This window comes from Lynx canadensis, chromosome D4 (assembly GCF_007474595.2).
Source record: "Lynx canadensis isolate LIC74 chromosome D4, mLynCan4.pri.v2, whole genome shotgun sequence".
Classification (NCBI taxonomy): Eukaryota; Metazoa; Chordata; class Mammalia; order Carnivora; family Felidae; genus Lynx; species Lynx canadensis.
The window spans coordinates 59,104,248-59,131,944 of NC_044315.2; the positions used below are offsets into that span (position 1 = coordinate 59,104,248).

General features: G+C 46.2%; 1 protein-coding gene across 1 annotated transcript in view; it reads left to right on the forward strand.

Annotated features, from left to right (window-relative positions):
• FRMPD1 (FERM and PDZ domain containing 1) overlaps positions 1-26,423 on the forward strand; it is a 49,455-nt gene extending 23,032 nt beyond the window's left edge. Inside the window, exons 5-15 of the mRNA XM_030293277.2 lie at positions 1,595-1,702; positions 6,203-6,298; positions 11,085-11,210; positions 12,312-12,431; positions 13,706-13,842; positions 14,942-15,068; positions 15,213-15,308; positions 17,183-17,365; positions 18,212-18,359; positions 20,161-20,967; positions 23,847-26,423. Of these exons, the coding sequence (XP_030149137.1) occupies positions 1,595-1,702; positions 6,203-6,298; positions 11,085-11,210; positions 12,312-12,431; positions 13,706-13,842; positions 14,942-15,068; positions 15,213-15,308; positions 17,183-17,365; positions 18,212-18,359; positions 20,161-20,967; positions 23,847-26,233 (4,335 nt within the window). The 3' untranslated portion in view covers positions 26,234-26,423. The remainder of the gene's footprint in view (positions 1-1,594; positions 1,703-6,202; positions 6,299-11,084; positions 11,211-12,311; positions 12,432-13,705; positions 13,843-14,941; positions 15,069-15,212; positions 15,309-17,182; positions 17,366-18,211; positions 18,360-20,160; positions 20,968-23,846) is intronic.
• Positions 26,424-27,697: the final 1,274 nt, after the last annotated feature.

Below are 27,697 nucleotides of genomic sequence, written 5' to 3' on the forward strand. Positions count from 1 at the left end.
AGGAATACTACTATATCCACAGGACCCTGCCTTATCAATCTGGAATCCCATCTTCAAAAGAAAAATGAACTTGGTTGGCTCTGACTTATTCTTGGTAACACCATATTGGTTACTAGTGATCAATGACTAAAAAGCTCTCTGACCACCTCTTATCTTGGATTTTGCCAAGAAATAATAACAAACTTTACCAATCTGTGTTTTCCTTAATCTTCCATGTTCATTTTCTGGGAAATTTGATAATTAACCAGCTTTAGTCTCCTAATATTTTTTCAGTTTTCTCTTTTGTGGATGATACCAAGTCTCTCATCCCCTAGCTTCACTGGTACAGGTGTCTTGAACTCACTCAAAGAAGTCTGATAGTTTTATCACCAATTTTGGGTTTAACTTTCTTTTTCCCCTTCTGCTGTCTCTTCTGATTGGAAAATCATTCTGCTTGAAGAAGAAAGCAAATCAAGGTTAAGTAATTTCTGGAGTTGAGGGATCACCACACAGGTTTACCTCTTCCCTGGGAACATTGCTATTTCCCCTTCTCCTTTTACTAAATTTTTTTTTTTAAACTATATATTTGAGATACTGAATCATAGTCATGAACCCCATTATTCCAAGGCTCTAGTTACCTATAATATCAAACTTCAGGGTCACTTCTTCACTTCATGTACTTAATGGCATTGGTCTGTTGATATCTGAGGTTATGAGCATTGTCTCCAGTAGTTTCTCTGGTTGCTGTTATATCTCTTTTCCCGCAGCTACACAATATGTGGTCCAGAGCTCCATCTTGAAACTCGTAACACATGGAAACATTCTAGAGCCTGGCCTAAAGGACTATCCAGACCAAGGAAACACAGCATGCAAGGCTGGGAATAACACAGCAGGATTCCATCCAGGAACATCACATCCTGTTGGTCTAGGTCATACAAGTTGCTGTTCATTGTGTCGCAGTTTAACCTGATACAATCTAGCCAGAGGCTTAATTACATACTCATACCAAACTGTGATGACTCTTTCTACTTCTGGGGAAAGAGGGCACCATCCAAAAGATGAGAAGAGCAAAGAGGGGCCAAGGATAAATCACAAGGGTCAGAGCTTCAGGGAGCCCTGGAGGTTTTTGGACCCAACTTCCTTGTACATAGGAAGACTAAAGACCTTGTACAACTTCCTTGTACATAGGAAGACTAAAGACCAAAGAGGAGCGATAACTTGGCCAAAGTCACACAGAGTTATTTTGTCTTATTTTACACACAGAGAACTGGTTTTCTTCCATAATAATTTGTGTTTGAGTTAGGTCTTACAACTGTTGAGTAGCAGAACTTGAGTCTTCTTGTTCACAGGCCATTTCTTGTCTTTGTCATACACAACCATTTCACCACCATACTGAATCTTCAACTGTTCTCAGACACATACGAACATTGTCTGGGTTGGGATCCATAGACTTTATGAAAAGAGTTCTTTGGTGAGATGCTGTCCTTCTCTGTGGGTTTTCATTGAGTCCTCAACAGCTGTCAGAGGTTTTGCTTTTGTTTTTAAGAAATGAGAAGACGTGTAATGACTTTTACAAAAGTCCTGTTCTAAAATGTGTCATGTTAATGTTTTGCAGGGAGTCCCCAAGTCATCCTTCCTGACTGAGGAGAAGAGAGCTCGGCTAAAGACCAACCCTGTGAAGGTGCACTTTGCTGAGGAAGTGCTTGTCAGTGGACACAGCCAGGTGCGTCACTAGTTAGGGGGTTGAAATTACTCTGCATGAAGCTGGTGAGCTACCTCCTGGCACCTACCTTCTTGAGACACTGGAATCTTGCAGCCCAGAGAGGATACCAGGGGAGTGCAGTGGGTTTGCTAGAGGTTCTGAGCACCCTAAGATGCCTGCAGACCACGGACAGGGAGAGAAGCCAGGGAGAGAAGCACTGGGTGTGGCTTTCTTTTGTTCTGTGTCTCCATTCTCTTGCCCATGAAATGTCAACAGACTGCAAATACTAATTTCTTATTTTGAACCTTCAAACTTAGTGTTCCCTCTAAAGGTTGATATTGATTAGTGATGGTAGTGGTGGGGATTGATTGGCTTTCTTTTCCCCCAAGAGCCCATTATGTGTTTAACTTCTATTATGTGAATCTAAACTTTTTGGATACATAATCCTTGGTCATCACAATACCCTGCAAAGGAGGTATTTTAACACAAGAGGAAGCAGAAGCTGAGAGTTTAAGACAATTAACCTCTCAGATCACATAGCAAGAAGATATAAGAGCCCAGGTCTGTGTGACTTCAGTCCTTTTATTTTCCATTCTAACATACCATCTAGTCCTTTTTGATACGGAGAGATCCAGGATTAGGGGAGGACAAATTTGTAAAGGAAAATATTGGTGGAGTTTATGTTTTTAATGTGGGCTGTTGGATAAAAGACTTATTCATAGTTTACACATTTTCTTCCCAATGGCCTGAAACTATTGCCATTCTGCATTCAGCAATCAATATTAGATTTTGAAACTTTCAAGTCAGAGCTTGTCCTTGTCTGGTCTTCTCGCCATAGAGACCTGCACATGGAGAGGGGTGGCCATTTTAACAAAGGGTTCCGGGTGAACTGGTTCACCTCTGCAGAACACTTATTTTCTACCTTGCCTGCTACTTAACAGACCACACCTTCATTAGACCTGAGAGTGGAAGGTGGATTTGTTCATGAAGGGGCCAGTGGGAGGCTTCATGCATTAGAAAAGGCCTGAGATCCTGTCATGCAGCCATTTTTTATCTCTGTGTGTGGTTTTTAAAAAAATTTTTTAATGTTTGTTTTTGAGAGAAAGAGAGACAGAGCATGAGTGGGGGAGGGGCAGAGAGAAGGAGACACAGAATCCGAAGCAGGCTCCAGGCTCTGAGCTGTGGCCCCAGAGCCTGATGCGGGGCTCAAACTCACGAGCAGTGAGATCATGACCTGAACTGAAGTCAGGCATTTAACTGACTGAGCCATCCAGGCACCCCTCTGTGTGTCCGTGCTGGTGGAAATGGATTGAACCTCTCTAGCAAATTAAATTTAGATTCAGTGTGTATTTTTAGGAGTAATACACAGTGATGAGAAGTAGGGGCTAGAACCAGTTCACGGAACAGGTAGAGAATAAAGGTTCTGTGGATGTGAACCCGATCACCTGGATCCTGTGTTAAAATGGCTCCCATTCCCTGCTTGCTGGTACTGTGAGAAGACCAGGTAAAGACAGGTTTGACCTGAACTGGCTACAAAAACTGGTTCAGAATTTTGGTAAGGGTGGGAGTTTAGAGAAAGAGGGTTCTAAAAAGGTGTCTCTGGGGAGACTTGCGGGTCAGAGCACCAAGTTTCTGTATCAGCCACGTAAGGCAGAGATAGCAAAACCAGTGAGAGTTCATCACTGTGACCTACCTACTGATCCTTTCAAATGTTTAAAAGATGATAAAATTGGTTGTTAACCTTTCCTCCTGAAAGCAGGATAAGACACCAGAAAAATTTTAAATAGTAAGCTAACATTTGCAAAATGCTTAACTTTGCCAATGGTTAAGACCAGGTGTGGGCAGGTTTGACAAATAAAGAAAAAAAAATGGAAGTCCTGATGCTGAGAAAGCCACAGTCATGCACTAACTGGTAGCTTTGTACATTGGTTTCATCTTTTTTGTGTGGGAGAAGAAACAAAGCATAATGAATGCCATAAAAAGTGGCCAAAGGTTCACATTGCTATTAATTTAGTCTATAAAATAATTCAAATTAAAATCCATGTGTTTAGGGGCGCCTGGGTGGCGCAGTCGGTTAAGCGTCCGACTTCAGCCAGGTCACGATCTCGCGGTCCGTGAGTTCGAGCCCCGCGTCAGGCTCTAGGCTGATGGCTCGGAGCCTGGAACCTGTTTCCGATTCTGTGTCTCCCTCTCTCTCTGCTCCTCCCCCGTTCATGCTCTGTCTCTCTCTGTCCCAAAAATGAATAAACGTTGAAAAAAAAAATTTTTTAAATCCATGTGTTTAAAGATATCTATAGTACTGATATTTAAAATAGAAAAAAATTAGGGACGCCTGGGTGGCTCATTTGGTTAAGTGTCTGACTTCAGCTCAGGTCATGATCTTGCGGTCCAGTCTGTGGGTTCAAGCCCCGCGTCGGGCTCTGTGCTAACAGCTCAGAGCCTGGAGCCTGCTTCAGATTCTGTGTCTCCCTCTCTCTGTCTGCCCCTTCCCCTCTCATGCTCTCTCTCTCTCTCAAAAATGAATAAACATTAAAAAAATTTTTTTAACAAATAAATAAAATAGAAAAAAATTGGAAAGAATGTTAAATGTCTAGGGCCGAGGAATGGTTCAATCAATTCTGGTATTTCAAATCAATAGAAGATTTTAAGTCCATTAAAATGATAAACATTAAATCCACATTAAAAAGTGTATATGAGGGGCGCCTGGGTGGCTCAGTCGGTTGAGCGTCCGACTTCAGCTCAGGTCATGATCTCACGGTCTGTGAGTTCAAGCCCCGCATCAGGCTCTGTGCTGACAGCTCAGAGCCTGGAGCCTTGCTCAGATTCTGTATCTCCCTCTCTCTCTGCCCCTCCCTTGCTCAAAAATAAATGAAAATATTTTTTTAAAAAAGTGTATATGAAATACGTGTTGAATAAAAAGTGAAAATAGAAACTGTGCATGTTCCATTACTGCAGCTCTCTAAAACTGATTTACAGGTATAGATAAAAATTGAAAGAAACCTTAGAGAAAAGTAAATGGTGGTAGTTATGTGATGCTGTTATGGAGGTATTTTTTGTAAGTCCCAAATAATAAAATCTCAAGGAAGAAATTTTGCCCTTGGGAAATCCGAAGTGAAGGTCATCCTAAACACCCGAAACCAGAGAAGTGAGGTGATCACAGAGCAAGCAGTTTGAAATCCCTCCTCCCTGATTGTGACACAGCATGGGGATCTGAACTCATCTCTTTTTCCTCCATAAAAATACTGTGTCTTTTTTAAAGTTATAGAGACTGATGAGTGTGCGTCTTACCGAAAAGATACAAGTGCCCTTATATTCAGAAGATACATAATTCTCCTCTGAAGTAGACTGTCAGTTTTTTGGGATGTTTTGTTTTGTTTTATTTTGTTTTGTTTTGTTTTGCAAAAAGATGATAAGCTTCTCTACCCGGGTGGGCTTTATACCCAAACTCTTTGCAGAGATTATACCTAGGAGCAATTTTAGCTCAGATCTTAGGGACTCTAGAACTGCTTGTTCACTGATTCTGGAAGGACACCAACCCCAAGGGCCCTCTTTATTTACAGCTAAACACTCAGCTGTCCCTTTTTTATGAGACTAGCTAGTCCTGGGGGGATTCTTGAGCCCAAAGGGATCATTCCCTTGCCTTGTCCCACTGCAGGGATTCTGGCTGGCTTGGGGTTACCAAACACAGATTATTCCTGTGCCTCCTTCCCAAAAACAACCCTCCAGGTGTGGCAGAATCCCTTGGGAGATTCTGCAAGTCCTGGGCGATGGTTGGGATGAGTGAAGGTGGGGAGCAGCCCTCTGCCCTTTGGGAATGCAGCAGGAAAATGGGGGGGCACTCTGAGGTAGTTTCCCACCCCATTCAGCCCCCCAGCTTCCCCAAGGGAAGGCTGTCTTGGAGAGTGTGCATGCTTGTCATCTGACTTATTAAGCTGTATCCCATAAGGCTAGCAACCAAAGATACTGAAGTGGCAGCTGATGGCCGTGGGGCCTTATTCAGGCTCATGCAGTGCCATCAGTATGCTCACGGCAGGGCTCACTCCTCTCCACCCTCTCACGTCTGACACTTCTAGTGAACGAAGCGTGCCTGTCTCTGTGTGACATAGACCTGGTCCATTGGAGAAATCTCCAAATGCCAAGAAGCAGCCCACGTCCTGGTGAGGAGGCTAAGGAGGATCCTGCTCTCCGCACCAAGCAGGGCCAGGGGAGCTGAGGACTAGTCACACCCAGGGGAGAGGAAGGGCCAGTTTCTTTTTTTTTTTCTTTTTTAAATTTTTTTAATGTTTATTTATTTTTGAGACAGAGAGAGACAGAGCATGAAGGGGGGAGGGGCAGAGAGAGAGGGAGACACAGAATCGGAAACAGGCTCCAGGCTCTGAGCCATCAGCCCAGAGCCTGACGCGGGGCTCGAACTCACGGACTGCAAGATCGTGACCTGAGCTGAAGTCGGCCGCTTAACCGACTGCGCCACCCAGGCGCCCCAGGAAGGGCCAGTTTCAACACTACTTTTGTGTTTTCTAGGGTAATTCTCTGCTGTGTATGCCCAACGTGCTCAAGCTGTACTTGGAGAATGGACAGACCAAAGCTTTCAAGTTTGAGGCAAACACAACTGTGAAGGTATTTAGAGTAAATCTGAGTCTTTTTCCCAAGGAGAATTTGCTGGCTCCCAGGACCCCCGGGCATCTTGCCCTGAAGCTGTCTTGGTGCTCTTACAACCGTCACGGTCTGGGCACCTATAATAAGCCAAGCACCGTGTTATCTCATTAGTTGTACAACCACCCAGCAAGATGTATTTTTATCACTATCTTCCAGGGGAGGAAATCCGGGATCAGAGGGATGAAGTACCCAAGGTCCTATTACAACTTGTAAGCCTTCACCCTTAATCACTGGGCTCCCTGCCTCTTGTATGTGACCCCATTTGCTACCCAAAAGACTAGTGCAGCCAAAGACTCAAGCAGTATGTCAGAGTGGGCCCAAGAGTCTGCATATTCTGTTCTGGGGTGAAGTCAGTTCAACTTCTTTTTGACAGGCTCCTCCGTATGAGGATGGGTGGGAGGAGGTGCTCTGGGGGGGGCAGGGAGGGGTGTACAGACTAGGTAAAGTGTGGTTTTGTCTTCCAGAAGCTTGTAGTCTAGTTGAGGGAGGTTGGACATTCAAGGAGCTCCCAGGTCCCGGGCAGGATGAAATAAGGTCTGCAAAGAGAGGGACAAGGAAGCACTCTGCTTGCAAGGGAAAGAGCACCATCTCCTCCTTCCCGTCAGAGAAGGCTTTGCAAAAAAACAGCTGGACCTGAGCTAAGCTTTGAAGGGCAGTCAAGAATTCAGTAAGGGAAGGTGGGGACACGACTGTTGGCAGGGGTTGGGAGTACTAATGCACATGTACTAATGCAGAGAGCCAATAAGACAGGCATTGCCCAGGAAGTAGTAATCCATCCAATGACACTGGACCACTGGCCATTTTCTTTTAGGAGGAGTGAGAGAGGGCGCAGGCTGGCTGGGGAGGGCGTTGAGTGACATTCATAGAGAGTAAGGGATGGCACAACAGTTTCTGAACAAGAGAGTAAATGGTGTTAGAGTGAGGCTCCAGTGAAGAAGCAAACAAAGGGGGTTCAGGTGGGCAGCTATACATACAGTAGCCAAGACATACGCACGTACACACACACTCACACACATGTACCCCCCCCCATGCACACATATGTGCATACAGCCAGTGTTCCTCTCTGTCACCTTCCTTTGGCAATTCCTAGAGCTGCTCCAAATGCCCTATCCAATTCTTGTCAACATGACTGAGGAGAAGCTGGAGAAAGCCTCTCTGCACTGGGGAAGACCACACTCAGAGGAGGAAGAGGAGGGAGGAATGGATTTGTTATGTGTTTACCACATGTCTGCTTTCCTGGGCACTTCCTTGTGTACTGTCTCCTTTAATGCCTCCAGTAACGTTGTAAAGTGATGAGTATTATCCCCATTTGCACATGATAACACAGGCCCAAGAGATGCCCAAATTGTCAGGGTCAACTAGCTCATAACTGGCTTCAAACTTGGTTTATTTCTGAACCCTGCATCAGAGCTTGCCACGCTACCATTCTGCACCAAAGTTTTGCTAACGAATTAGACAAGGTTTCTACTCCTGTCATCTTTGATCTAAAAGCATTGGAATGGGGGGGGGGCGCCTTGTGGCTCAGTTGGTTTAGTGTCCGACTTTGGCTCAGGTCATGATTTCACAGTTCGTGAGTTCGAGCCCCGCATCGGGCTCTGTGCTGACAGCTTAGAGCCCGGAGTCTGCTTAGAATTCTGTGTCTCCCTCTCTCTCTGCTCCTCCCCACTCATGCTCTGTCTCTCTCTCCTTCAAAAATAAATAAAAACATTAAAAAAAAAAAGCATTGGAATTGGGTGCCTGGGTGGCTCCGTTGGTTAAGCGTCCAACTCTTGATTTCAGCTCGGGTCATGATCTCATGGTTCATGGGATCGAACCTCGCATTGGGCTCCGTGCTGACAGCATGGAGCCTGCTCAGGATTCTCTCTCTCTTTCTTTCTCTCTCAAAGTAAATAAATAAACATTAAAAGAAGTGCACTGGAATGGAAGAGAATGACTTATTTAGAGTGAGCCCCGCTTTGGTGGCCAAAAAGACTTTGAGATGATTTATAATAAAAGCACACACCACAAAGGAATTAGATCCAAGATGATAGATAGACAGAGTTGGGGAAATGAGCAAGGATTTAGCTGGCAGAATACTGGTTAATTTTACTTTCTCTGTAGTAACCAAAATTTTAAAAGCAAGTCTTTTAGTTCTTTATGACAGAGAGGCATGAGGGAAGATACAAACAAATCCTGTGGGTCAAAAAAAAAAAATTTACTGTCAGTTCATGATTGACATGAACTTTTTTTCCTGGCTCCCTTACAAAGGGGAGCAAAGCTTTTACCTTAGAAAACCCACTTTCTCTAAGTCTAGAAAAATAATATATCATTCCACCCAGTGAACATTTGTGTGCCAAAGAGCTGTCAGGGATAAAGAAACAAATTCCTCAGTGTCACACCCAAAAGGAGCCCAGAGACATGGCGTGGGGCCTGGGGGGGGGGGGGGGAGGAGAGGAGACCTGGGGCTAACTCAGTGTGAACCGAGGCAGGTGCAGTGTGCTCAGGGTCATGACAGTGGGACATAAAAATGGTGTGGTAGGGGCACCTGGGTGGCTCAGTCGGCTAAGCGTCCGACTTTGGCTTAGGTCATGATCTCAGTTCATGGGTTTGATCCCCACATCGATCTGTGCTGACAGCTTAGAGCCTGGAGCTTGCTTTGAATTCTATGTCTTCCTCTCTCTCTGTTCCTCCCCCGTTCATGCTCTGTCTCTCTCTCTCTCTCCTTCAAAAATAAATAAAAACATTTAAAAAAAAATTTTTTTAAATGGTGTGGTAAGGCTGCGGGGCACAGAGACCTGCCAGCTGGAGGGCAAGGGAAAACCTCCAGGGAGGCTGACTTGGAAAGATAGACAGACTTTTGACAGGAATAGGCCATGAGCAGTGTGTGAAGACAGCATCCACGGGGAATGGGGAATGGCATCTACAAAGACCCAAAGTTGGGAACTTTGGACAAGAGGACAGGGCTTGTGAGCAGAGTGCATTGGAAGAGGCAGCAGAAGATCAAGTGGGAGAAGTGGCACCCGATACTGGAGAGCTTTGAATATTAAGCTGAGGAGTTTGGATTTGGCCTAGTGGGCCATGGGGTGGGGGAGGGTATCCCTGAATATTCTTGAGCAAGAGAGCATAATCAGTACACAGCACAAGGTTTAGACAACTCCCTGTAGATCAGGGGTCAGCAAACTTTTTCTGTAAAAGGCCAAACAGTAAATATTTTAGGTTTTACAGGCTGTAGGGTCTCTGTCACAGTTCCTCAACTCTGCCATTGTAGCAAACAGACATGGCTGTGTTCCCATATAACTTTAATTACAAAACCAAGCAGTGGGCTGGATTTGACCTATGGGCTGCGATTTGCCGACCTCTGCTCTAGATGCAAGGTGGAGGTCAGATGGATAGTAAGATGATCACTAGCATACCACTCTGTAAGGTGGAGAAATGTGTGAGCTCAAGGCACAGTAGACATTGGAGGATGGAGAGGGAGACAGAGTCAAGAGACAGCCTCTCCATCAAGGCCAGTGCAAAGCAGGCATTAGATTAATGTTGAGTTAGATGGATTATTCAGGACTTGGTCTCACTGGTGAGTTATGGAGGGTGATGGAGCAAGTAGAAAGAGGATTCAGACTAGCAGGTAGCACCTGCAGTTTTGGCACTTACTAAACCTGAGCTTTTGGCAGGACATCTCTAATGAGTCTGTGATGATTATTGATTCATTGAGTAAAGGTTTATTGAACGTTACTGAATCCCAGGCTTTGGAGATCTAGTGGAGCACAAGAGAGGCAGGGTTCATATTCTAAGGAGTTTACCATCTAGTGGGTGAAAGACAGTAAACAAGAAAACACATATTAGCGGCTAGCATGTACTGAACACTTGCCATCTGCTAGGTACCATTCAGGCAGAATAAAGAATTTAACCAGGGACACACAATTAGTAGTGGTGGTATGGGTCTAGAACCCATTCACTTAACTTTATTATACTGTCTCTTACTAAAGAACATAGCTGTTATTGAAGCAAATATTAAATATTGATGAGGGAAATAAACAGGATCTTGGGACAGAGAAGGGAAGGGTCAATCATATTTAGATACAGTGACCAGAGAAGGCATCTCCAAAAAGAGGGAAACAGCTTTGTGAGGAGTGATGGGAAAAGTGTGCCAGGCAGAGGGAACAGCATGTGTGAATGCCTTGTGGTAGCAAAGACCTTGTGATAACATAGGGCCACTGTAGTGAATGAAGGAGAGGAATGTGGCATGGCAACTCTAATGGTTCAGCAGTAATTATCATTCCACCCTACCAGCCACTCTGAGACAGAGGCATCATTATCCATTTTGCAGGAAGAAACTGAGGTTCAGAAATGTTAGATTGATTTCCCAGTTGCAGAGCTGGGTAGGTGGTGGGATTCTGTCTGGTTAGCAGTTGAAATTGCAGACTCCAGCGAGAGTATGAATCCAGAGACCTTGAAGAGAGGCATGAGCCTCCAGTACATGGCTTCAGCCTTCCACGAAACAAGAGAGGATGACTGTATGGATGTGCTGGAGCCCCGAAGAGAGGGGAGCAGTGGGTGTAGGGCCATGAGGGGTGATGAGAAGTCCCTTATGTAGCCTGGGAAGATTCAGCTGCCTGAGTTGGCAGTGGACCCAGCCAGCACAGGCTTTTTTCTCCCCAGCTGCACCGAGGGGCAGAGAAAAGGTCAAGGAGGTCCTCCCTGCTCTGTGCCTGAGCACGAGGGCCAGCCTGCTCTTTGGGTGACTCTTATGTCTCTCTGTGCCTGGCAGGACATCATCCTCACTGTGAAGGAGAAGCTGTCCATCCGAAGCATGGAGTACTTTGCACTGGCCCTGGAAGAGCAGTACAACATCTCACGGCTGCACCTACTGCATGAGGAGGAACTTATCCAGCAGGTATACCTGCTCCTTGTGAGGAGAGCCGGGCTGGGCAAGCTACACAACTCAGCCAGAATCTTTGGGATAGGGCTCAGCACATCAGCACTTTCTCATGCCCTCACTCAGCCTGGGGATAACAGGGCAAAAATCAGGACTGATTTTCATATGAAGTATGTGGGGTCCCATTTTGCAGATGTGGAGATAGTGACTTAGAAAGATAAGATGACTGGGGTACCTGGGTGGCTCACTCAGTTCAGCATCTGACTCAGTTTCGGCTCCAGTCATGATCTCCTGGTTTGTGAGTTCGAGCACAGCACTGGGCTCTGCTCTGACAGTGTGGAGCCTGCTTGGGATTCTCTCTCTCCCTCTCTCTTGGCCCGTCCCCCATTTGCTCTCTCTGTCTTTCTTGAAATGAATAAATAAACTCAAAAAAGAAGATAAGTTGACTTACTCAAGGTAATGAAACCAATAGAGCCCCATCTTTTGCTTCCAGCTCTGATGATCTTTGAAAAGTCAGAGAAGCATTTCTTACTGGGTCTAAGCCCTTTTTCTGAGACTTACCCCTAAGCTGGTCCCTGATGGATTGGCAGGGCATAGTCTGTCTGTACCAATCAGTCTTTCAGCCTTTCAGTGATTTGTCATACCAACTTTTTAACATGTCTGTTCCATTAGCATTGAAAAAGAAAATCAAATGAAATCCCCAAGATAGTTGAAGTAGAAAAAAAAAGTGAGGTGCATAATATAACAATGTATACTATACTATTATTTGTGGAAAATAAAATAATACACATATATAGAAACACACACACACACACACACACACACACACACACACACAGTCTCTGAAGGGGCATATAGGAGACTGGAAGTATATTTCTTTTGGAAAGGAGAACAATTTGATGGGGTCAGTGGGAAACTTTGTTCTTTTGAGCCTTTTACATTTTATACCCATGGGAAAGTCAAGAGCAAAGGTCTGCAGCTGTTTTGGGAAACACTAAAATTGAAATCTCTGAGGACTTTCATTATCTCCTTTTTTTTTTTTTTTTTAAGTTACTTTGTGAAATAGCTGTGAGAACAAAGGCAGTTAGAGGATTAACTATGTCCCTTTACCCATTGCAGGTGGTAGAAAGGGAGGAGTCACATGACTACCGCTGCCTCTTCAGGGTGTGTTTTGTTCCCAAGGACCCCCTGGACCTCCTGAAAGAAGATCCTGTGGCCTTTGAATACCTCTACCTGCAGGTGACTGGATCTGCCCTTCCTAAAATAACAGTGGTTTTTCTCAAAGATGGCACATTGGGTGATTTTGAACATGAGCTTAAGGCAGTTAAGCAACTCCCTGGTAGGGATTATCTTTATCTGAAGAATAGGCTTGATTATCCTTCAGAATAGTTGCTGTCTTAGGATATTTGCTGCGTATTAATGAAATTTAGGCTTAGCCCTCAATGTGGATGATACATTTTCTACTAACATTTAGAGCTACAGTTTTTTATTGCTTCGAGTGGCATTAGTGCTTCAAAGCCTTATTTAGTTTTTTAAAACGTTTATTTATTTTTGAGAGGGAAAGTGAGTGTGCATGGGGGAGAGGCAGAGAGATTGGGGAGAGAGAGCATCCTAAGCAGGCTCTGTGCTGTCAGTACAGAGCCTGACACAGGGCTTGATCCCATTAACCGTGAGATCATGACCTGAGCCGAAATCAAGAGTTGGATGCTCAACTGACTGAACCACACAGGCTCCCCTTCAAAGCCTTATTTTATTTTATTTTATTTTTTTTCAACATTTATTTATTTTTTGGGACAGAGAGAGACAGAGCATGAACGGGGGAGGGGCAGAGAGAGAGGGAGACACAGAATCGGAAACAGGCTCCAGGCTCTGAGCCATCAGCCCAGAGCCCGACGCGGGGCTCGAACTCACGGACCGCGAGATCGTGACCTGGCTGAAGTCGGACGCTTAACCGACTGCGCCACCCAGGCGCCCCAAAGCCTTATTTTAGAAACGATGAAAAGGAGTCTTGGGAAGCTCACATGATTTTCCCGGACCATGCATTTGATGGCAGAGCCAAAAATTGGTTCCTTGACCCTTAGCCTGGTGTTCCCCCTACTTTGCCTGCTTGGGTGAGATGTATCATGTCATTTTTCTGCTGATGAAAAAAGAATCATTTCCAAGGTATTGCCATTGTACCAATGAGGTAACTCAAACTAGATGAATTAACTTGCCCAAATCTTACAGAAATGATGGCAGCAAATAATACCAAAACTAGTTTATATTTGTGTAATGCTGTGTCCTTATGCCTCCTTTCATACGTTATCTCATTTAAACCTCACAGAAACAGCGTAAGGTAGACTTGACTACATTTAGCAATGAGAAGACACCAATGTTCAGAGTCTTAGTAAGTCAACCAAGGTCACATAGGCAAGAATTGGCAGAGCCGGGTCTCAGAGCCTTTCGCCTGAAAGAACTAGGAACACAATCCATGTATTCTCGTTTCCCAATTCCTCTGATGTAATCTCTTCTAGAGCTGCAGTGATGTGCTCCAGGAGCGCTTTGCGGTAGAAATGAAATGTAGCTCCGCGCTCCGGCTCGCAGCCCTGCACATCCAGGAGCGGATCTACGCATGTGCCCAGCCGCAGAAGATCTCTTTGAAGTACATAGAGTGAGTGGCAGGCGACTTCTATGTGCCGTCAACAGCAGCTGGGCTGCATTTATAACTTGGCTGGCCCCTGGCCAGGATGGCCAGAGTCCACAGAAAGATGATACTTACCAACCTGCCCATCTGTCTGTTGTCTTTCCATCCATTTCCCTCCCCACTGTCTCGGACCCAGCCCAGCTCCCCCAGATGTCAGAATCTGGCTGCGCACTTGGGGGCAGAAGCCAACTGCAGATAGAATGACACAGGATCCCTTTGTAGATTCCCAGTTCCTGAGAGAATGTCTTGGGATATCCGTTGACAACATCAGTGTAAAGCTCTTCTGAGGGCAGAAATGCCTTGGAAATTAATCTTGTGTGAACCAGTTGTGTGGTATTATATTCCTATTAGAGCAGTTTCAAGTCGTGGGATTCCAACACGTCCTGGTTCGTAGGCTAAGTTTTCATTTTTCTCTGGGAAGCATCTCCCAGGTTTGCTAAGCCATTCACCAAATCTCAACTGTGTCCTGTCTGGGCATCAAAATCAAATGGGGAATCATAATTAAAACATAAAACATATCCTTGACCCTATTCCTGAAATACTGGGTTAAATCTCTAGGGAATGAGACCTGAGGATCTGTATTCTTATCCAGTTTGTTGGAGAATTTTGAGGCTGTTAGGCTGGCACCATTCTGAAGCATAACCTCAAGGATTCACAGGTGCTGTGTGAGAATGTATTATACATATGTGATCAGTATTTCTGATATGTATTATAATAAAAAAAAAAAGATTGAGATCTCTTCTGATTAACAGAATATCATACCACACCAAAAGCAACAAACTCCCAGAAAGATAAGTGGGGCTTAGTTCCTGAATGGCTGGGATTTTTGTGGAGAGAGTGCCTGCGTATTAAATATATATAAATATATGATATTTAATACATAAAGTTATAAATGCATTTTATGTACATTTACACACACTTATGTATACATGTAGATTCTTCTGTTGAGAAAGACGCTCATAATTGCAGTGTTCTGGGAACACTAAGTTCCTGAATGAAGTGTAATTATGCTCTTCATTAGAGCCGGGTGCACTGTAAAAATGGTGTCTCCGATATCTCATGGCAGGAAGGACTGGGGAATAGAGAACTTTATATCTCCAACTTTACTCCGAAACATGAAAGGCAAAGACATCAAGAAAGCCATTAGCTTCCACATGAAGAGGAACCAGAATTTGCTGGAACCCCGACAGAAGGTAATGTTGTGGCCTCTGATGACACCAACCCTTCCCCTCCCCCAGATGTCTGTTGTGAAACCTCAGGGAAAGCATTTTCAACATTGTGTGGATTTTAGGCAAGTGAATAACTCTAATTTAAGTCTTTGTTTCCTCCTATTTAAGCAACTTATTTCTGCTGCCCAGCTTCGTTTAAATTATCTACAGATCCTTGGGGAACTCAAGACGTATGGTGGAAAAATCTTTAATGCTACTCTAATGGTACGTATGACAGAAATGCAGATCTCTACTCTTAGAAGGGAACTTAGAGGTCCTCTGAAGATCAGTGTATCTTTTGGCCTAAAATTCCTGAGTACCTGTCAGGTATTTGTTTGGGAAGTGAAATATGACACCATTGGGGAGTGTGTATCATGCTTGGTGCCAGCCCTCTGGCAGATGCTGGGGGAGGCAGAACTCAAAAAACCATGATTTCCACCCTCAAACGATGAAACAAAGTACCCAACAGACAAAAGAGGCAATGAGAAAGGCACAGGACTACTGCTGTGGAGTTTGAAGGCAGAGGGTACCGCCGCTGGCTTCTGGTTGAGTATGGGAAGAAGGACGGATTAGGAAAAAGCGAGAAGGTTGGATTGACCAGATTTCAGTAAGGAGGAAAGGCATTCTGAGGGGAGGGAAATGGACGAGTTTACTCTGGCACTTTGGGTATATAAAGGCGAAGTGGAAGAATTGGAAAGCATGAAAGAAATATGAAAATGTATGATTGACTGCCAGGCTGTGGCCCTGATTGTTCATAAGGGAAGAACTACGGGTGGATCTGAGAAGGGAAAAGAGAAGCAAAAGAGCCGTCTCCTTTGTTACTCATTCCTCCCCCAGCTTTCTTTTTGGAGCCTGGGCCTGGTGCTCTGTGCTTTTCAGCAGTCTGTGACTGGTGGGCTGCCTCTTACGGGAACTCTCCCCCACTGCACTTAGGCAGCCCCAGAACCCTCCAGCACAAAACCACACAATTTGCCAATTAGAGATTTATGTACATATATAAATGTATATGTACTTATATATACATATATACACATATATATACATATACATATATATGTGTGTGTGTATATATATATATATACACATATATACATATATATATATATAAACAAAGCTCCTTTCGGTATATTTGGTGTGCTTCTCAGTCATTTACAATGATGGGTCAGATTAATCAGATTGCTGACCTAACAATGTAGGTGGAAAAAAGGAATCAATGTTTTGACAGAAAGGAAGAGCATCCGATAGGGGAGGGGAAAAATAGTTGAGTCTTTGTACGAGTAGGTGACAAAAGGTTGGAAAGGAGACTAGATCCACAGAAAGGAAGGCTTAAAGGTACAACTTTACTTTTCCCATGGGCCAATCCTGTCCTCTCCCAGCTGCCAAGTTCCTGTCCCCAGTCTCCCTTTACTTGTCCTACCTAAGGTAAGAACTGGTAATGGGAGAAGAAGCCAGCCACATTGAACTGGCTTAGGATGCTTGCTGGACACTAGGGACTCCCAGGGAACCTGAATACAACACTTGAAAACAAATAATTATGGTAAGAAGTCACAGCTCAGTGCTATCAGAGCTGTGCAGAGGCTGTGGGGTGGGAACGACATGGAGGAAACGGACTACTCTGGCTTGAGGAGACAGATCAAGCGGATGTTTTCCATAGGCAGTAGGTTTTGATGGAGTCTTTTATTTATTTTTTATTTTATTTTGTTTTATTTTATTTTATTTTATTTTATTTTATTTTATTTTATTTTATTTTACTTTTTGATGGATTCTTTTAAAGAGGGGTCAGGATTTCACTGGGACACAGCATGAATATTGGCACATGGGTGTGAAAGCACAGGTTGTGTTTGTGGAACAGGCAACAGCCCGATGGTCTGGCTCTCTATTGTGAAGGGTCTTGTGGGAGATATATTTATACTTAATTTAGCTGTCAATGGGGCCCAGATTAGGCTATTGCCTAATTTAGTAGTCTAGGAAAGAGGTGGCGAGGGAGGACCTGAAATCAAAATCAAGGAGTTGGCCAAGAGGGATATCATGTCTTACATGTGCAATGTGTTTTCACTAGCTTGTGAATGAAAACTAATTCCTCTTCCACCCTAATGCAGTTACAGGATAGAGAATCCTACATTGCCCTTCTAGTTGGAGCCAAGTATGGGATTAGCCAAATTATCAGTAGCAAACTCAACATCATGTCCACACTGGCAGAGTTTGCAAACATCAGCCGTGTAGAGCTGACAGAAGAATCTGAGAAAGTGAGCATGGTCAAAGTGTATCTTCAGGATGTCAAGGTAATGCATGGGGAAGAAATTTTGAATCCAACTTCTGTAATTTGGGGCTAAATTATTCTAGGGTAGTTTATGAGAGTATAGATATTAACAAAGTCTAATATCCAGCATTTGCTTAAGAGGATGAGTTGTCCATCCTGTACCATCAAAAGGAAAATAATGAACATGGTGTGTTTTCTTGGGAGGGTCCTAAGATAATTTTTGTGTGTAAACTGAGCTTGGACTATATACTTTCCTGACGGGTTCAGAAACTTAGATGAGAGCACCACACAATTTTATCTCATGTATGGGACCCAAATGGCTGCCCAAGAGTTTTGAGTGGCAGCAATTAAAATGGATAAATGATGCGGGGTACTTCCTGGGCCTCTCTGGAAGGTCCTACATTTACCCTGCCTTCCTTTGCTTTAATTCTGACGGGCTCAAGGGTGGTGCTTCATTTTTCTCATCACCCTCTTCTTCCTTCTCCATTTGCTCTCCTTTTCATTTTCCAGGTCAGGTCTTGAAGGGGCCTCACTGTATGAATGGTCAGGGTGGGGTGGGGTTGTTGGGATGGGGAGGCTGGACTAGGGGATGAAGAGGCAGGAGACCTCATAGAGATTCAATGGGAGGAACCCACTGTGTGTAAGTGAGTGTGTGTGTACATGTATGTGTGGTTGTGTGTATGTGTGCATGTATGCTTATTTCAAGTCTTGCAGGTGAGAATATGAGATACCAGGAGGCCTGCCTGTGGGCCATGGCTGGATTTACTTGGAATCTCTCACTGACCCCCCACATGGCCTTGTTGTCAGTCTTCAGACTGAGGCCACTATCCCTTGGCCCTTTATCTAAGAACTCTCTTTAACTTCAAAGGTTCTGACGTTGCTGCTGGAATCCAACAGTGCAAAAGACCTAGCCTGCCTGATTGCTGGGTACTACAGGCTGTTTGTTGACCCAGTTACCTCCATTTTCCTCTGGCCAGGAAACAAACAACAGGTGCACCGGGTATCTGCTGAAGAAGGTGAGGCTTGCTCCAGTAAGGACAGGCCCTTTTCATAGCCTTAAGGGAAGGGGATGAATTGAGTTGAGCTGAGACTTCCACCCAAGTGGATGAGAGCTATTTTTCCATTTATTTCCTGGTGAACAGTTGGTTTTTCTAAAGTCCTAAACGGAGAAGTTTTCTATATGTATCTGAGAGTCCCTGAAAGCCAAGATATGCTATTGAAGGTCTCCGATTCCCTGTAGTATTTCCTAAAATCGTCTCCAAAATCCACTGTATTTTGTCTTTATTTACTGGCAAAAAACATGTCACTCATTTATTCAGAAAGTATAGATGACCGTTTTTTATTCCATGTGTATGTGCTCTTCTACATTTTCTTGAATTATAATAGAAATTCTCAACCTTACATGTTTAGAAAAAGGGGATACCTGGATATAGAAGGGAGTCGAAATCATATATAAGAAATGAGGTAGTGGAGGCCAGATAAGATGATCAGTCTCCCAGGCCAGCTCTCAGTTTCTATCAGTCTTTTGCTTCAGCACTATTGATGCAGCATTTTCCCACTGGTTTGCTGATAAATGTTGTAACACTCCCACTACAGCTAATTCCAGGCTACCAATATGATGTCACTGAATGTGGAGATGGGAAGAGATACTCAGTAGCATAACATTATATAGCATTCCTCCATTTGGATCAAATAGACATAAATAATCTCGAGAGATCAGATGATAGTAAGATGAAGTAAAAAATAATTAGGAAGTGATGAGTTTTTGGTACTTGTTGTTTTGGTTTTAACACAGTTTATGAACATGGGATGATACCTTAGAGTCTAATCAGGTACACAATGCAGAGTGGCAGCAATTGCGAAGGTCTGCTGGCGGGAGGGAGTACTGCTGGGGCAGGTGCATGACACCAAGGGCAAGGTCATGATCTGTTGAAGCTCTCTATAGTGGCTGGAGCATGTGAAGCCTTCAGGGGATGACCAGGCTGTTGAGGAGGGGTTGGGGCCACACTGTGAGGGGGTGACCAGGCTGAGGAGGAATTGGGGCCGCTCTGTGAGAGGCCTTAACCCGTGGGAGAGCTTAGACTCTTCCCTGTAGGCAGAGGATGCCATGGAGGGGGTTTAAGTAGAGTGTGATGTGAACAGAGAGAAGTTTTGAGAAAGATCATTCTGGAGGCTAATGGTAGAAGAGAGATTGGAGGCCTGGCTCAATGCCCCCATCCTTCCAACCATGAATCCTTCCTGAGTACCAGCAGCTAGCTGGGTTTTCACCGCCCTAAAAGCTCCATAGCACCACGGGGTCCCCAAGGCCGGGCTTCAAAATGGTGCCAGCCTATCCACCTCAGAATCCCACAAAAAAGTTGCTAAGAATACAGATTCTCAGCCCCCACTCCCTAGATATTTGACTTATTACATCAGGGATAGGGCCAAGGATCTGTTTTATTTTTTAAATATGATTCCCCATCTGATTTTGATGCCCAGACAGGACAGGGCTGGGATTTGAGGAGGGGCTTAGCGAACCTAGGTGATGCTGCCTGTAGCAAAGTGAAATCCAGCCACATACCCTCCGTGCTTCCATGAACACATAGCTCTCCTCAGAAGTAACCCTGTCCCCATTAGGCAGTTCAGGTAGATGTGGGAAAGGATCCCTGATGTGTGGGGAGAACATGGAATCTGGAGACCCACAGGTCCTGTGTCAGCCAGTACAGCGTGATCTGGGCCAGCCACCCTGGAGAATTGGAGGGCAGGCAGGTTAAGGGTGGGAGGACACAAGCCTCTGCCAGTTCCTGAATATAACCCCCGGTGTCCCTTGTGTTACAGGCTATGAATCCAGGGCGTGCAGCGACTCTGAGGAGTCCTCTGAAGTGGACTGCGTGCTGGAGCCTCTCTCCGACAGACACCTGCTGAAGCTGGGCCCCTGCAGACCACTCATAAAAGAGGAGCAGCCTCCTGGGGACAGCCCCACACCTGAGGTGGCCAGGAGGGGCCCGAGCACCTCCGGGGCCAGCAGCATGACAGATAGTGCTGAGTCCGAGGCATCCGACTCAGCCAACACTGAGAGCCGAGGCTGCAGGACCAGTGGCTCCAGTGAATCCATGGATGCCCTAGAAGAGGATGACTTGGACACTTGCTCCTCCAGCAGGTCTGGCTTCTTCCACTCTAGCTCGCCGGGCTTCCCAGAGAGTCTTGATTCCAACAGCCAAGAGGAGAGAAGCAGTATTGAAACCAGTGGCTTCCTCTGTCTCCTGGACCTGGCCCAGAGAGCCAACCCTCCATGCCAGAAGACTGAGTTTTCTGAGAGTCCCGCTCCTGAGACTTTCAGTTGGGGACCAGAACTGAGTGCGGTCAGGCTGGACCCCAGGCTATATGAGGACAGTCGGACAGACTACTATAGCCTGTGCTCCAGTGTCTCCCTGGCCAGCCACCAGAGCGACAGCTCAGAGAGCACAGCTTCCCGGCAGGGTGGGGGCCTGGCAGCCTGGGGTCAGCAGGGCTGGATGGAGGCCCAGCCCAGCTCCACTCTGGAAGCCCTGGGCCCACACCTGCCTCTGGCCTTTGAGGATGGCAGCTCAGATGAGGAGTACTATGACGCAGCCGACAAGCTCACACCCCCAGACGCCCTCTCAGGTGAGCCCTCCCCAGCAGGTCTGCACAGACTCCAGGCGGCTTCTGAATACCCAGCAGGGGCAGGGACCAAACTTGAAGCATGCTCCTTGTCCTTGTTTGAGAAGGCCCACCCGGGCTCAGCGGACCAAATTATATGTGTCCTAACTTCAAGTCAGGGGTACAAGGGAGGTTCGGGGAACTGTGGGCCAGCAGAGATGGGAGGCACCAATTCAACAGTGGGAATCAGGAAAGGCTTCCCAGAAGAGGTGGCAGATGTGCTGGGCCTTGTGAGATGGACAAAATTTGTATTGAAAAGGGTTTGACAGGAGTTCTCAGCGGAGGCAAAGTGGCTGTGTCATTATTGACCCTGACTCTGTATTAAATGGGGCTTTGAAGTAAGAAGAACCTGATAGGCTGTTGGTGGCCCCTTAAGGGACTCAGACGTAAGAAAAGGCTGGGGATCTGTTGGTCATGTTTCTTTCCAGTTCCACATAGAGTGACTTCCTGAGTTGATGTGAGATCCTTATAGGACACACGTGCGCGCGCGCACACACACACACAGTTGCACACACCATATACTGAAGGGAAAAAATTAGAGAATAGCACGCAGACACTGATGATGAGTCACTCACTAGGAGCTGGGGAAGCTGCAGCTCATTTATTTCTGGGTCAGCCCTTTCCTGTTGCTTCCTGCCCTCTAGTGCTTTCCCGTTGCTTGTGGGAGAAAGGCCAGCTCCTTAGCAGCCCCTGTGAGGCCCCTCCAGGTCCTCTGTGACATGGTCCCTTTCTGTCTCCTTCCTCCTGAGCCCTCTTTCTGCATACCTGCCACACAGACCTCCTTACCGTTCTTTAAAAGTGCCAAGTTCTTTCCTACCTCTGGCCTTTACACGTGCTGCTCCTTCCGCCTGAAACACTCCTCACCCTGATCTTTGGCTACAAGTGCCTACCCATCTATCAGGCCCCACGTAGAAATTCACTTCCTCTGGGAAACGTCAACCAGACTGCGCCAAGACTGGGGCAGGTCTCCCCATCCCTTTCATGTGTTTTCATAGCACCCTGGGTGCTTCCTGCTTGCACTTAGCACTGCCTGTAATTGTATATTTATTCGTGTGACTTTTGTGTTGATATTTCTCTTCCTTACTAAACCAAGAACTCCTCAGAGTATAGGGACTGTATGTTATACACTCACCCCTGGGTCCCCAGCACATAGTACCTGGCAGTTTTGCTAAATGAGTAAACAAATTCTCTACCATCTACCCTGAGTTCATTAATTGGCTGTGCCCATAAAGAAGGAGAAACTTATGAGCAGATTTGCACTGTTCTCCAAAGAACCCAGCCAACTGCCATCCATGCCCCCAGCTTTGCCCAGCTGGGCCAGCCATTGTGCAGGGTTCAAAATGGGGGCACAACAGAGACCATCAGTCAAGGCCTTCCCATATAGGAATCTAGCCAGGGAAATAAAGTCCATACTGGACATTCCCTTTTTTTCACAAGGAGCCAAAAAGGTGCTGGGTTCTGGTCTGAGCCCTGATTCACTGTGGGAGTCTCTCCCTTTTTAGGCCTCAGAAATGCCCTTGGTGAATGGCTATAGGTGGCCTAGGGCAGCAGCTCTAAAACATGAGTGGGCATCATAATTACCCAAGGGACCTGGTTTAAATACCACAGCTTCTTAGGTTGTAGCCTCTGAGATTCTGATTAAAGAGGCCTGAAGAGCAGCCTAGAGTTGATAACGTTTTTAATAAGATGCAGCCAGACTGGAAACTGCTGATCTGAGGATAAGAGCCCTCTGATTCTCAAGTGCTATACTATGTACCTGATTCCTTCTGGCTTATTCCCTAGACTTCATCACAAAGTGCTTCTCTCTCAGAAGGGTCCATCCTGGGGGTGCCTGGGTTGAGCGTCAGACTTTGGCTCAGGTTGATATCATGGTTCATGGGTTGAGCTCCACGTTGGGCTCGCTGCTGTCAGAGCCTGCTTCGGATCCTTGGTCCCCCTCTCTCTGCCCCTCCCCAGCTTGCACTCTCTCTCAAAAAAATAAATTTTAAAAACATTAAAAAAAAAAAAAAAAAAGAAAGGTCCATCCTGGTATGCACAAAACCCTGCACACTTGAGACTGAGTCATGACACTTTTTGTCAAGAGAAAGCTCCCTCGGAATCCTCAGACATGTAGTGACAATAACTACAGTAGTGGTAGCAGCTCCCGTCACTGAACCACTGTTAGCACAGGCCTTGTTCTGGGAGCTTGATAAGCACCGGTCCATTGAACCAGCACAGTAGGCCAGTGCTACTGATACCGCTGGTACTGACTGACTTGGGTTGACATAAGCACCAATCAAGAGTGTTAGAAGGATGTCTGATAGCTTATAGAATTTCCAGCAAAGGTGAAGAGCTGGTTTAGACACAGGTAGTAACCAGGCCTGGAGACTGGGTGACAGGATTTCTCATCATTTCTTCACTGTCAGGATACTGTAGCTGCAAAGGATGGGCTCGACTTTTATTATTATTATTTTTTAAATTAATACGCAAATTCTAGGAAATTTGTATCTGACTTTCTAGGTCATAAATCTGGCTACTTGGCTGACTGCGGGTAGGGCACCTTCATGAAGAGTTCTAGCAGACAGTAAGCACTGGGGAGATTTTGTTCCCTGAAAGGAAGTTGGGGTACTATGACCCAAAGACAATGACATGCATCGTGGGCAATGAAGAACCAAAAAATGTCTCCCACAGTTATTATCCCCAACTGTTAGATGAGCAAATTGAGGAGATCAAGCTTTAATCTGCCCAAGGTTACCCAATCCAGCCAGGATCTGAACCCAGGCAACCCTGAGTCCTGGGTCCAACCTCTATAAGTCTCTTTATTTTTCTGCTTTTCACATACTCTTCCCTTTCTTGATTCTTAGGGGCCAGAGCTGTGTCTGCTGCAGAACCCAGTGCCACAAGCTTACAGCATAAGGCTAGCACTTGCATCTGTGAGGACAGCCTGAATCCTGGGCCAGATGGAAGAGAACCAAGCAGAAGGGGAGGGGTGAAGAAGTATGCCAAGACCCTGAGAAAAAGAAGGTCTTTCCTACAGACTGACTACACTTGTCAGGTCTCCTTTCCCCTGGTGCCATCAGCCTCCCTGGAGAGTGTGGATGATGTGTGCTACTACGACAGGGAGCCCTATCTGGCCCTCGGAGCACCCTCCCCAACTGTGTCCTCTCTGCAGGACATGCAAGGTGAGCCTGGCCTCCTGGAGACCAAGGCCCTGGGGCTGCTGGGTCCCTTGAGGCAGACCAAGAGCAAAAACCCAGCCTCCCGAGTCATGGAGATGGAGCCCGAGACCATGGAAACCAAGTCAGTTATCGACTCTCGAGTGTCTTCTATTTCTGCCATTCGCCTCCGGATTGACCCCAACCATAAAGATAGTTCTGGGGTTGCCCCCCTGACTGCCACTGTTGCCAGTTCTCCAGCCAGCACCCCTCACTGTTCCAGCCCAGGCTCATCTGGCTTAGATACTGCTCAGGCAGAGCCTTCCCATGCCTTGTCTCCACTTCAACACTCGGATGCCAGTGTCCCCAAAGAACTCACCCTAGAGCTAGGGGACAGCAACTCCTCCCTCTCTAGTGCTGACCCAGACCCAAATAGAGTCTGCCTGACCGTCAGCCCAGGGCCACATAAGGTCTCTCAAGCAGACACACTAGAGTTGGGAGGGGTCCAATTGGAAACAGGACTGGGATCTTTGTTTACAAATCCTATGCAAGAAACTGCCCCCAAATACACAGAGCCTTTGTTGTCTCCTCCTCTAGTCAGGCCTGGAAGTGGTGAACGTGGGGTAAATTCGGGAGAGAAGATGGCTTCTTTCCCTACAGAAGAGGAACAACAAGGACAGCTATCTCTGGGACATGATGGAGAAGTTACAAACAAAAACAGCACCAATTTATTTCATGATGAATCTGGGAAAGATTCAAGTGACTCCAAGAGTGACCTGTCGAATGCTGTGCCACAGACTATTGGTGTCAATGCTCCAGCTGGTGGAATGAGAACCTCCCTCTCCTTGAAGACTCCTGTAAGAGGAACTGAGCAGATCCTGCCACATTCCCCCACGGGTCCCCAAGGACAAAGCAGAGAAACCCCAGGCCAAGCCTGCCAGGCCCAAGAGCAAAAACTATTGGAAGAGCTGGATTTAGACCCCAATTTCTTGCTTGGGGACCAGACCATTCCATCAGCCTTCCCTCTGGAGGGGGTCAAGGCAGAGCCACTTAACCACACGATAGGGGAAGAGACAGCCTCTCGGGACACTCCTCAGCAGATCTGTTTTAATCCATCTCCTTCTCTGCCAAAGCCACTACCGGGTCCCCCAAAGGAGCCCCACTTAGAAGGTTCAAACCATTGTTCACTGTCAGAAAACAAAGACAAAAGTCCTAGTGTCTGCCTTCCTGCTGAGAAGTCTTTCCTGTGCTTTGCCCCAGAAAGCCATCCTAAAGTTTCTGCCAGTCTCAGGATGGCCACATCTTTGGGGTTTGTGGGTGTGAATGAGACAATGGCCCCCAGGATTGGGATGGAGCAGTGCAGCTGCCAGTTCTCCTATGCCACGTGCTTCCGTGGCCTGCAGCCAGAAGCAGAGGAAGAAGACCGGGCCTTGGAAGCACACCCCACTGCCCCCCTCACGTCGCCGCCCTCTGCAGGAAGCCGGCTGGCCCTCCCCTGGAGGCCTGCCCGGGCCCGCAGCTGCAGTGCGGAGCCCCTGTCGAGGAATAGCCACATCTGGCCAGAATACTGCTCCAGGGCCCTGAGACAGCTGAGAGCTGCCCCTGCCAGCACCCCGGAGGGCTTTAGCCAACTCACAGAGAGCTTACTGGAATTACAAGATATTTTAGAAGCTTCCTGGGGGAATGGGAACAAACATCCCCCAGAGAAGTGCACCTGGCACTTTTCAGAAAGCCGGAGCCGCCTCTGCATGGGTTCCCAGAAGCTCCTGGCGAGCTGTCAACATGTGATCAGAATGGACCAGTCCCCCGAAGAGATGCAGGGTGCCGTGCGGGACACCTTCCAGCACCTGGTCCAGCTGGCCGGCCTGTGCTTCCAGTTCACAGACTGCAGCCGCTGTTCCACTCGGCACAGGGAAGCAGCAGGGAACCTGAGGGACGTGGTGTGCGCCTACCATCAGTTCGTAGAGGCTGCTAGGCTGACCTGTGAGAGAGGCTACCACGACCTGAGTGTGAAACTCTTGGCCCGTCAGTGCACGGCTCTCACGGCTGCTGTGTTTTGTTTGACCCAGAAGTTCCGAGCATCCACTGCCCTGTGAGCAGGCCGGTTGCCCAGGCCCCTGCCTTGCCCTGGGCACTTCCCTGAGAAGCTCCTCCATTCCTCCACCACCCCTCCAAAATGTTTACTAGAGTATTCAAATAAACTGCTGCTTAATCCTGACCTGAATCATACAGAGTGATAAGTTTGGTTCAAAAGCATTCACTCATGTTCATTCAACAAACATTTCACTGAATACCTCCTCTGGGTCAGGCCACGTGCTAGGTCCTTAGGATAGAAAGGTGAATTAGACAAATCCCTGCCCCTGGTCAGGATTCTCACAGACCCTCAGGGGGATACAGATAAGTAGCTTGCCATCAGTAAACTGTGCCCTAATAGTTTACCCTGGGGATGTGGAAACAGGAGGAATTCACAGACTGTCCCAGGATGACAGGGATGAGGGAGGAAGGTGGGGATCACTGAAAAATGGTCTTGACTTCGCGTATCACACTGATTTGGCAATAACCTTCACAAATAGGAGTGAATACATGTGATATTTGATAGATTTTATCTTCACAAGGTTTGGTTTGCGGCACCTGCACCTGCAGGCCTGGTATTCTTGGCTGCCTCGCTATGACAAGCATAGGTTGCCACTAGGTGGCAGTTAAATTCCTTAGTTGCATGGTGACCCACATCCAGGAGTGGGTGCTCTGTGCTTTATCTCAAATTGACTGAATGCTGCACACTTTTTCTCTGGTGAATACCTGTAAAGGCAAACATAAAGCCCTGAATTCAATTTGCCTTTTTAAGAATAATATTAGAGGGAAAGAAATATATTTAGTACCTTTCTCACTAATCCCAATTAAACCAGTTAATCCCAGTTAATCTTAGTGGGACGTTGGACAAGCTACTTAACCACTCAGTGCTTTGGTTTTCTCTTCTCTAAATGTTAATAGTTCCTGCTTTGTTGGGTAGAAATCTAATAAATAATCTAGTAAGTACTCAGTAAAATTCAGTAGTAATCCCCAAACTTTATGGATGCCTCTCCTAGTGTGAAACCATTTCCTACATTTTGTTTTCAGACTCCAGGAAGACTGATCTCAAGATACCCCTGGGATGTCTTTTTCCCCCTGGCTTCTCTGTCCAGGCCAAAGCTGGCTTAGACAGTCACCTTGGGCTATTAGAGCTTGTTCAAGGGGGCCCTTTGTCCCTCTGGTACTCCTGATCAGTTGTGTGTCTGCACTGGCCTCCCAATTCCTCTCCTTCACCCAGAACAAGGAGGGCAGAATGAGTGTGTTTATGTACCCAAACCCTTGGCAATTAGAGGAAAGCAATATTTTGGGAGACGAGAAGATATCTTTCTCACCCCTTGTTACCAGTTATTTGTTAACTAACCAGTGAACCAGTACTTGTGCCAGGAAAAGATTTATTTTCTTAGAGGCCTATTTCTTTTCACATAATATTTTGAATAAAATTTGAATAAGGCTCTCGAACGTAGATTTGTAGTGATTGTGTGGCCATGAAT